This window comes from Manacus vitellinus, unplaced genomic scaffold (genome assembly GCF_001715985.3).
Source record: "Manacus vitellinus isolate BGI_N305 unplaced genomic scaffold, ASM171598v3 scaffold_39_pilon, whole genome shotgun sequence".
In the NCBI taxonomy this organism is placed as follows: domain Eukaryota; kingdom Metazoa; phylum Chordata; class Aves; order Passeriformes; family Pipridae; genus Manacus; species Manacus vitellinus.
In genome coordinates, this window is record NW_021940534.1 from 94415 (window position 1) to 105827 (window position 11413).

At 41.8% G+C, this 11413-nt stretch overlaps 1 protein-coding gene across 1 annotated transcript; it reads right to left on the reverse strand.

Moving 5' to 3' along the window:
- Positions 1 to 515: 515 nt before the first annotated feature.
- On the reverse strand, positions 516 to 10547 carry ALDH5A1 (aldehyde dehydrogenase 5 family member A1). Its single transcript, XM_029961697.1, has 10 exons — positions 10449 to 10547; positions 10237 to 10320; positions 9119 to 9289; positions 8732 to 8848; positions 8157 to 8300; positions 7157 to 7300; positions 5740 to 5898; positions 4256 to 4425; positions 3457 to 3515; positions 516 to 3300 (listed from the first exon to the last, which is right to left on the reverse strand). The coding sequence occupies exons 2-10, from the start codon at positions 10282 to 10284 to the stop codon at positions 3095 to 3097; spliced, it is 1218 nt and encodes a 405-aa protein (XP_029817557.1). The 5' UTR covers positions 10285 to 10320; positions 10449 to 10547; the 3' UTR covers positions 516 to 3094.
- Positions 10548 to 11413: the final 866 nt, after the last annotated feature.

Consider the following 11413-nt stretch of genomic DNA (forward strand, 5'->3'; position numbering starts at 1 on the left):
GGGTGGGGGTGTCAAACAACAGCTATTTAAAGAATAACGTAAGAAAATAAAATGGAAATTGGCCATGACTAAATCAGGTTGGAAATTAAGACAGTTTCTGAGGCTTCAAAACTGTATTAACTAAATGAAAATAAAAGAGCTTCTAAAACTCTGTTTTAAGTCTTAATAAATGAGGTAAAGAATTATGCAATTAATCACATCATGAAAGCAGGGAAGACACTGATATACAAAACCTCTGTGTTGTGATAAAATGTTTGATTCAGCATAAAAGACTTGCGTACAAAATGACTTACAGCATATTACTATGTCAAAGTAGTCTCACCTATTTGATTTAGATTCAAGAGACTCTAATTGAGGGTACACATTATGGACATGTAAAGGCAAAGAAGTGTCATCTTTTCCAGTGATGAAGCTGGCAGAACAAAATATTCTATGGAAATCTGAGAGACTGACCTTTATGTGGCTGCTGTCAGATTGTCAATTCAACATTGAATGAAGTGAAGTAAGTCACAAAATCCAGTGCTTTCACAGAAGTTATTTATTAACTAAAAACATTTTTAACCACAGTTTTAATATCCAGAAATTGCTAAACTATCACAAGTGCAATCGACATAACTGAGGTGTGAGAATTCAAGTAAGTCTTTTGTTGAAGAATCACAGTTTTTGTTATGAAGACAACTTTGATTATTCTGTGCTTAACTGATGTAGACCTTACTGACACAAGGATACTATGCTGGAATCCAACCACAATCCAATCTAGACAAAAGTATTTTTAAAGTTTATTACATACCTTATCTTTATTTATGGTTTGTGCTTGCTATCAGGCATAGTAAAAGGTATTATTTGCTAGAAAAAAAGGTAAACATTTACTCATTAAAAGTGCTATTCTCAGAAAAGACATTAAGATTTCAAATGTATCAACACATCAGATCAGTAATTTTGCAGTGAAGAGAGCAGGGGGTTAAAGAATTTATCCTCCAACTGCACTGTCCCAGGAAGTACACTCACATTCAAGACTTCACTGTCATACAGCTGTAAATGAGATGATTAATTTCGACCTTATACTGCAATCCACAGGCAGACATAATTTAAGTCAGCAATTCAGTGGCAGATATTCTACCTGTGTACAACAGCTGTACCTGTGCCTGCATCACTGTGTTGTGGTACCCAGGCACCAAGTTATGACCTTCTTCTACCTAGTTACCCTCTCAGTTAGAAATAAACACACATTGGCAGCCAAGGCTGGCAAACAGTTTCCTCTTCCACGACATTGTATTCCCCAAATTCAGGCACGATATGTGCTCAATAGTGTAAGGTTAGAAGCTGGATATAAGAAAGTTTCTTGCAACTAGTATAGAAATAGGCCATCCTTTTTTTGTACTTATCAACAAGCACAGGTAACAGTACTAAGTCCTCACTACCATAAATGTGTTGGGAATTACTGGAAGGGCAGTAAGTGTCCTTTAACTGCCCTTTGCTTGGCACGATGCACACACACTACTGACAGGTAATGTGCTCCAGACCTATCTGGTCTCAAGTGTTACACAAATATAACCATAAAAAATATTTAAAAATAAGAAGTAGCAGTCAATGCTACTTTATGTGCGCTTTAAAAAAAAACCAAACCAAAACCGTGAAACTCTTTTGGCTTCCTTCCCCAGGGCTTGTGTTACCTTTGCTTGATGGGATAAAATATCTTAAAATATCCTATTTCATGGGGTACATTCATTAGTTTACAGTAAGAAGACCTCCATTGCAGTCTTTTATTTATTTTTAACAATGAACACAAGAAACGAAATTTATTCCACTTAGCCTCTGCAGTGCTGATTTATTTGCCAAATTAACACTGCACATTTTTAAAAGTGCTTTGTTTGACTGCCATTAAAATAATGTTTAAACAACATTGTTTATTTCATATTAAGGAAGCTTTGCATCATCTTTCGAAGATGACAGAATAGTGAGGTGATGTGTCAAAGTCTCATCTCTAATCACTATTATTTAAATCTTTATTAGGTCATACAGTTAGCCATGTTCAAAGGTTTTTAAGTCTTCCTCCCTAATGGACATTCACCTGCATAACCAAAAATCCAGTTCAAGGCACGAAGCCCAGAGCGATGGAACCATTTATCTGCTCCTATGGAGTAATGTTCCTTTAGACACTGTGTAACTTCTACCCAAGGAGAGTCATGGTCTTTTCATGGAAGGGAGGGAGTTTTATCTATATCATCACGTCACCACTTGTGCTTTCTTCACACAGCCCTTATATTGTCCCCGTACAATTCTGCAAGTTATTCCTGTAAGTATCCCATCTTCCTCCTGCTACTCACTAAGCCAGCAATTCTTCGTCCTGGACTGTCCCGTTCCTAGGACTGGAACTAAGAGCTGGGGCTAAGACACATCAAACAAGAGCCATATTTGATCCTAGGCGTGCAAGCTGTTAGGCATAAATCACAGCTCTTTGCTCAGAGACCAAAAGCTGAATAGGGCTTCTGCAGTCAGCATTTACAGCACTGAAAAAGCTGTCTGTTTGCCTACGTGGATGCCTAGCTGTACCTAAAAGCAGTTCTTCACGTTTTGTAACCATCAGATTCACCCATAATTAAAAAAAAAGACACACTTGCTTCTAAAGGATGTCATATAAGCACATTAGAAAATGTGAGTATTTACACAAAATTTTAAAGGGAGACCGCCATCCCAAAGCCTCCCACATCCACACTGAAACACGAAAGGTACTAGAAAATGGTGGTCTAGTTTCCCCTTGACATAGGTTATAGTCTATTTTCATTATGCACCAGCCTCCAAGTTCTCTCAGTTACACAGGGATAATCCAAGAATAATAAATGTGCATCCCTACTCTTTTCTAAAAAGGATGGACATTTTGATCACATTGCTGAAAAACTGAAGGTATAAACAAAGACCATGTAAAAAACATATGGCAGCACAGAATACTGTAAATATCTTTACACACACAGAACGGGGTTACTTAGTTTTAAAGAAGGTAGAAGTTGCATTCATACTTATTTCTGCATCAAGAAGCTTATTAAAACCAGAGCACTCTTTTCCAAGCTGTTGGGATTGTGCTTTTTGAAGATTTTTATAAGCCTCCCAAGCAGACATATTTTATTTCTAAGTATTCATCGATGCCATACTTTGAACCTTCTCGCCCTAAGCCAGACTCTTTTACCCCACCAAAAGGACATTCCACTGATGAGATTATGCCTTCATTAACACCAACCATTCCAACTTCCAGCTGTTCCGCGACTCTCCAGATTTGAGCTGGATCTTGGGAGTAGAAATATCCTGCCGTGCAGACACAGAGATACAGGAATGAAAATCAGTAAGAACAATTGCAGAATACTGTGAAAAAGAGACTTTACTGACATTCAAAATCACCCCCCCCATCACACTACAGCTCTTAAAACCACAGAAATACACTTATCTGACAAAGAGGCATACCTGCTAAACCCACATTAGCTGCATTTGCTATAGCAACAGCTTCTGCTTCAGTCTCAAATCTGTCAATAGAAAAGAAAAAATAAAAATGAGGCTTGCAGTTCACCTACTGTATTGCTGAATTACTGACAAGAAGCAGTTTTATCAGAAATAAAAATTATTTTTTCCCAAAAGTGTACTTTAAATAGGTAATTTAACTTTCCCTTTGAAACAATGGAAGAGTGTCTACCTCTTCTCTTAAATCATACTAACAGTTTAAATTAAGATTGCCTTTATCCTCCCTAGATACTGGTAGATAAAACATTTACTTCACATTGGTTAGCCCACCTATTTCCCCAACTACACAAGCACTCTCAACTCTGAGAGGTAACTTCCATCACATCCAATTGCTCTGCAGAGAGGCAGGGAAGGTTTTAAGAACAGACAGCTCTAAGTCATCCTCTGTCAGAAAAATTTAGGACTAGTAAATCACATGACAAACTCAAAAGTCGTGTCTCCTATCTCACACCACAGATATGAAGCTGATGAAGGTTTTTCTGTTATCTACCCTTGCTTAACTATTAATACACTTTAAAACAAAGTGATTTGCAAAAAGTTGCAGAGATGCTAAAATCGGGCCAAGAGAGAAACAAACCACATAACCAAAGTATGTTTTCACATGTGCACCCCAGTCTTATTACAAGACTTGTGTGATCATACAAATTTTTTTTTTAAAAACTGCCTTTCAAATCTTGTTTATTCAAAATAATCTTTCATTGGTTTTGTAATTGTTATTTTTGATCTGGAAAATTAATAATCTTACTTGATAACTGGTGCTAAAGGGCCAAACGTCTCCTCTTGGGTGCAAAGCATTTTTGTTGTAACATTACTAAGTAATGTTGGCTCAAAGAAATTCTTCCCCAAGCTGTGTCGTTTCCCTCCAGTCACAATAGATGCTCCTTGAGAAACTGCATCCTTGATGTGTTTCTCTACCTGAGGTATGCATAACAAAAATCTCAAAGCCGGCATTTAAGAATGAAAAAGAGTACATTTCTCACTGAAGAAATAATAGTCTCTAATATTAAAAATGAAAATCTTGAAGAGATGTTTATAGTTTTCAGAGGATCACTTGCAATATAATCTAATTTCTCTTGAATTTTTATTTCTCAGTCTGATATAATTTCAGAGGGATAAATTTTGAGTATGGCCCCAGTCTCATCAATATTAAAGAGTCACCTTTTCTGTTGAAATTAAAAGACTACATTTAATATGAGAAAAAGTCTTTGCAGGACTAGAAGTTATATCTTATGCCAGTGATAAGGCACTATGAAAACAGAAATACATGACGACCATTTGAAAAGAAACAGACAGCTTTCAAGATGGTACTGGCAAGAACATTTTCCACCCCCTACATCTACATTCATCTAAAGACAACAAATTAATAAGAAAACTAAATCAGCATTCTCCACCTAGAATACTGTCCTTTGAAATTACAGAAAGGCTCCTAAGTGACTACATACAGTGTTTGCTTATTTGTATATACAGTTGTATGTGATATGCACACTACACTTTTGTGATGCACAAAGGGAAGGCATGAAGGAAAGAAAACAAGTCCTTTGTCTCCCAAATAACTAATTTTTTTCATATTCTATTGTTTTATAGACAGAGAGAATTCTGGCAGCATTCAAGTAGAATGGATTCAAACCAAGCCTGCATATAACTGAGCCATAATATCTTACAAAGTATGAGCCACATAATTTAGTAATCTTTAATCTTAGGAAGAAAATGTGTCTTATTAGGATTTAAAAAAAGAAATCCTGGAGTCACAAGTCATCCAAAACAGAAAACCTGAACCATGGACATAAAGTTTCAAGTGATTGCAACATCCTGAGTTCTGGTATTTTTAACCCTGATGAATTATTCTGCTGAGGTTTTGCCAAATAGAGGCACTGTTCTTCAAAATGAGTTTTCAATCATAGCATTTCAGAATTGCAGGATCACCACACAGCTCTCACAGTGTATCAAATTTCAGTAAATGGTCTTGAGAACAGCTAGGAAGTAATCAGGAGGAATCAGCTTCCCCTAAAGGAGGCCTCTCCTTCCCTTAATGGAAATAGGGGAATGATACATGACCTGTCCACATCTGTTTGTCTATGTGTACATGAGGACTTGGAGGACAAAACACACTTCCAGCCACATTGCAAATACATTCTAATAAAACAAAAACGGTGAAATATAAATTTAAAGTTACTTTATGGATCATAAAAAGAAAACTAAAATGTCAAAAATAAAATATTTTATTTATACCTTCTCCACTGCCTTTTCATTTATCAGTGGTCCTTGGGTAGTTTTTGCATCAAATCCATTTCCAACATGTAGTTCTTTCTCTATAGCTTTAGCAAACTTTTCCACAAATTCGTCATGAATTCCCTTTTGCACCAGGAAACGGTTTGTGCAGACACAAGTCTGAAAACAAACATGAAAAGGAAAAAAACAGTAGTTTATATTGTATTTAATCTATCCATTAATTCTTTCTGGCCTTCATGCCACAGAATCAGTTTACAACACTGATGTCCTCTGCCTCTTGTCCCTCACCTTAAGCTGTTACCTTGCTATGCCATTTCTTTTGACACCCATTTCACTCTAGAAATACAACAAGCTGTCAGTATGTGTGTGAAATACGTCACATTGCTGAAGTTGCTTACACTGGGTAAAGGTTTTCTGAGTTTTGTAGGCTAACATATATGGACCAAACAAGGTCCAGAAGCTGCACAAAATACCTTCTAATTAGACTGCAGAATGCTGGAGTGAGCAGCAGAAACTCAAATCCCATTTGGTGGTGTAGGGTCTCTTTTGCTTTCTTCCTGGAATTTGTTTCTAAGTGCTTTCAATGGCCTATGGATTTGTGCTTCCCTTTTTCTCTGATGGCTATGGTATCTCAGAAGGAACAGCTAATTTATCCTTCTGTACAGCAAGAACAGTGTAGTGGTGCCTTTTATGTTAGATCTTGTCCACTGTGGGTCAGATCCCTCAGTGGTCCTTGTCTACTTTTGTTTCCTTTCTTTCTTCCCAAGATTAGTGTTATGTCTTCTTCTGTTATTCAAGCAACATGTTCCACACAAAACAACCTCCCAGTCCCACTGAAAACTTGCTGCTTATCTAAAGCTGGAGTTCATCAACTTCATGTTCACATGTGCAGGTAATACCCATAAGGCTGGAACAGCCCGTCTCAGCTGACTGTTCTGCAAAGTGATGCTCTTACAATTTTTTTGACTCTAATTAAAATACATTTGAAGCAACGTACACTCAAATCCTGTCTTCCACTTTTTTTAAGCTACTCACTGTGGAAAAAACTATCTGTCAGTGTCTTACAATAGACTGAAGCAGGACGGTGTCTTTCACAGTTCTAGTTCTCCAAGGAATGTAATGTTAACAAAGAATATGACAAAATGCCTTATCACTTCTCAAGCTCTTGTGAGGGGTCCTAGTGAACATCTTTCTTCTCAGTGACTGCCACATATGTTGTGAAAATATTTGGGATTTTAGTGTTGCTATTCGGACTTGCTGATGACTGGCTTGAGTGCCCACAGCCATGTGTGAATCCAGCATCTTCACAATGAAGTGCTCTATGCTTTCCTTTTACATAAAATATCTTATTTATAGCTTTAACTACATGTACAACTCTTCACTTTCTAGAAACAAGGACAAAAAAGTTAATTCTCACCTGCCCCGAGTTTCTATACTTAGAAGCAAGGGCTCCTGCAACAGCACGGTCCACATTGGCGTTGTCAAACACTATAAAAGGAGCATGTCCTCCAAGCTCCATGGAAACTCGCTTCACAGTGCCAGCTGCATGTTTCAGCAATATCTGTAGGCAACAAAAAAGACAGAGAAATCTGTACCTCTGCCAGATGTGAACTGTGGAATCATGGATATGAGGCAGTGAAAAATTAACTGGCAAGGAAATAATCTGCATTTCTCTATAATGTTAGATTATTTCCTATAACAAAAACAAAAATAAATTTCCTTCACTGAAATCTTTAAATTCTGGCCAAGAACTAATGAAGAGAAGGATTTTGATCAACTTAAGGTCAGGTCAAGCTTTTACACATTAATATTGTTACTTCTGTTTGCTTGTTCGATCCTTTCTCAATAATAAAATCTTGACTACTCTTAGAAAAGTTTTCCAAGATCTGACAGAATTTGGGATCAAGATTTCTCTTGATACTAGACCTTTTTTTAATTCTGCATACAGCCATCCCATAGAATTCTATCATTTTCTAGCCACACTCTGCAGTTTTAGTGATTTCATTAGATGGCAACAAGATTGCTTCCTGACTACAGCTGACAGCAGAGATTCCTGAGCCTTACTTCTCTAACACTTTCTCTCAACTGCAGGAGCCATTCCTGAATAGTACCTTTGAAACTCAGTTTCAGTGTTCTTATTAGTATGTTGTCACCTTATCGATATAGAACATCTTATGTAAAACTGTTCACATTATAATTTAATAAAGGGCAGTTATCAAGAAGTTGCAGACAGGCATCCTTCTGTGAAGTACTGATACTAAACAAATAGGCAGTATCTCAAGAAGTACACAATTATTTGGGCAGTCTGTGTACAGCAGCCAAAAAAGAAGGCTCCGTATAAAGGCACACACTTTCCCCCTACCTTTCCAGTATAACCACAGTAATAATCTTCATGGATATTCTGTCCACTTATGTACCTTTCCCGTTGCTGTAGAGCCAGTAAAAGATATTTTGGATACCAGTGGATCAGTGCACAGCACTTCCCCTACAGCTGCTGTCTGTTGTCTGGAACAAGGAACAACGTTATACACTCCTGCTGGAATTCCAGCCTGGTTTGCAAGCTGCAACAAAAGAAAAACAGAATTTCCATTATCAGTGCATTTTGCATTAGGAATAGTCACAATGTTTGTTAATTGTTTTGAAGAAGCTAGTCTGTAAGTCAAGAGAAGCCAAAAGGGCTCAGCACAACTAGTAATAGATGCCACAGTATCAAGAGAGCAGCTTGCTCTGGTTTAAGCTGTCTGTTCAAAGTAACCAAATGAAAGATATAAGAATGTTTTGTGTGGCTAAAAAGCCCAATCCTCTTTGAGGATCTAGACCATATTAGAGGCAATTTCCAAAGGTTCTCACTAAAATAAAACCCCTGGATCAAGTCAGCCAGTTTGCCCTTTCTTCAAGTATGAAGGGGGCCAGAGTTACCTTCAAAGCACATCTGACTCCCCATTTACAGCTTCAGTCAACTGCTAAGATAAAGCTTAAAATGAACGCTCACCTCCCCAAGAGCTAATGCTGATAAAGGTGTGTCCTCTGCAGGTTTTACTACCACTGTACAGCCAGCTGCCAGAGCTGCACCAACCTTCCGGGTAATCATAGCGCTGGGAAAATTCCACTAGGGTGAGAGAAAAAAGTACAATCCAAGTTGGGAAAATTCTGCCACCTGTTTTTGCAGAAATAACTGGCATTTTCTGTGATTAGTTGTGCATGATGTACTTTGTCCTAAGTGAATATTAAAAAGAAGCACTGCCGATCAAGGAAGAAGGTAGAAATTAAAATTTTCAGGGGTGTTTTCCAGGGCTGGGGGAGCAGTAAGGCCACGGCCCCATGCTGTGGGCTGAGCTGAAAACATCCAGGTGATTCAAAAAAGTTCAGCAATGCTTACTGGGGTTATAACGGCTGCCACTCCTACTGGCTGCTTCAGCACCAGCACTCTTCTGTCTTTTGCAGACGCTGGAATAACATCACCATAAATCCGGCGAGCCTCCTCCGCAAACCACTCCAGAAATGAGGCAGAATACACGATTTCACCCTGTGCTTCTTTCAGAGGCTTTCCCTTTGATTAAATCAAATTGAAGATACATTGTAAGCAGCAAACTAAAGCACTAAAACCAAATTCAAGTAATTTTGCAGTTTCTGTTTTTTTCAGAGTACTCTATGGTCCCCTCCCTATCAGGTACACTCCAAGGTCTCCAAAACCGATTGTATGATTGCAGCAGCAATAGTTGTGCAGCTTCAATATACTATCATTGACTGTACAGTCAACATTTTGTATGCCGTGCCTGGATTCATATCGGCTCAAGACAACGAGCAATAGCAAATGTATGTATTTATTTACAAACTCTGCAGTTAGCTGCTATTGCCTTTCTGAAGAAAGAACCAAAACATGGCAAAACAGTTACAAGTTCATGCCAGAGACATCTGTTTTGGGAGTATTACTCTGAACTGTCTCCAGGGCTGACCCCGTGGACTAAATGACCATTAGCAGCTATGACACTACAGAAGAGCCGCTTGAAGTATCTTCCAACAAGGTTCCATCTGAAAGGACACCCGTCTGTGAGCTCCCAGACTACTCTGTGGTACAAACTAAAGCAGACTATGTGAATCCAACCTGGTGACTTGCTTTAATAGTATTGCAGGTTTTTTCCCGGTCAATGACACTGATAAAACAAACATTCTTGCCATGAAGACTGCAGTTTAGGTGGACAGCACGGCTCACCATGAAGAACAACGTGGGTTCTGGCTTTTGCGGGTTAGGTACTACTGCCATCAAACCAATGCGCTAGTAGAGCAATGGGAACGCACAGTGCGCCTCAACTTTTTTAAGTTCTCAAAAAAGCTAGGGTGGCTAACTGGTGAGATACACACAGGGTGTTTTGTCAGCGGTCAGTTTTACTTTATTTCGCTGCTCGCATCTCTGTGTCGGGTCTCCCAGTCCGAGCGCTGGCACAGGGCAGTGCCCGTGCCCACGGGGGCAGAGGCGGCCCCGTCCCCCCTACTCACGTTTTCGGCCGTGATGATCCGCGCCAGCTCCTCCTTGTTCTCCATCATCAGCTCGTACCATCTGCGGAGCCGCAAGCTCCTCTCCTGGCAGGGAGAGACAAGGCTGCCGCGGCCCGCCTCATGCAGGGACCGGGCAGCAGCCCGGGAGCCCCCGCTCGGTCCGCCCGGAGCTCCCCGCCCGCGGGGCCCCCTCGCCGCCCCCTCCCGCTCACCTTGGCGGGCAGGCGGCCCCAGGCGGCGCCGGCTTTCGTGCGCGGCCCGCACGGCCGCCCGCGCCTCGGCCGCGCCACAGTCCGACACCGGCCAGCTCCTCGCCGCTGGCCGGGTCCTGCACGGCGGAAAGCGGCGGCCGTCTCCACCCAGCGGCCGCCCACCAGGCCGCCCCGGCGCAACCAGGGCGGCGGGAGCGCCGGCTGGCCGGCCCCGCGCCGGCCGCGCAGAGGCGCGGCGGGAGCCGCAGGAGGAGCGGCGGCGGGCGGCGGCGGCGCCCCGCGGAAGGACGGTCGCCATGGCCGCGCTCGCGGCGACAGGCGGCGGGGCCCGGCACGGCCCGCCCGCGCCGCCCCGGAGAGGAGCGCGCAGGGGCCGGGCACGAACCAGCGTCTCGGCGGGGAACGGCGGCCGGTCCCGCTGGGGAGCTTTGTCGTCCCTGGCAGGGATGGAGCGTGGGGGGGGTGGGGGGGGGGAATTGGCTTCTGCTTCCCGAAGTCCCGTTACTCCTGCACCATCGAGGCGCCCCTCCTCGGTGGGAGAGGGGAGGGTTATAATTATAGGATTATGGAATGTCCTGAGTTGGAAGGGACCCGCGAAATCATCAAAGTCCGACTCTTGGCTTTGAGGACACCCCACGAGTCACACCATGTGCCTGAGAGTGTTGTCCAAACCCATCTTGAACTCAGTCAGGCTTAGTGCTGTGACCACTTCCCTGGGGAGCCTGTTCCACTGCGTGACCACCCTCTGGGTGAAGAACCTCTTTCTAATATCCAGCCTAAACCTCCCCTGAACCAGCTTCATGCCGTTCCCTCAGGTCACTGGAGAGATCAGTGCCTGTCCCCACGCTTCCCCTTGTGAGGAGGTTGTAGGCTGCTACGAGGTCTCCTCTCAGTCTCCTCTCCTCCAGGCTGACTTGAGCTTGATGGCTTGGCTGTGGGAGCACCAGCCCCTGGGGGCCTGTGGG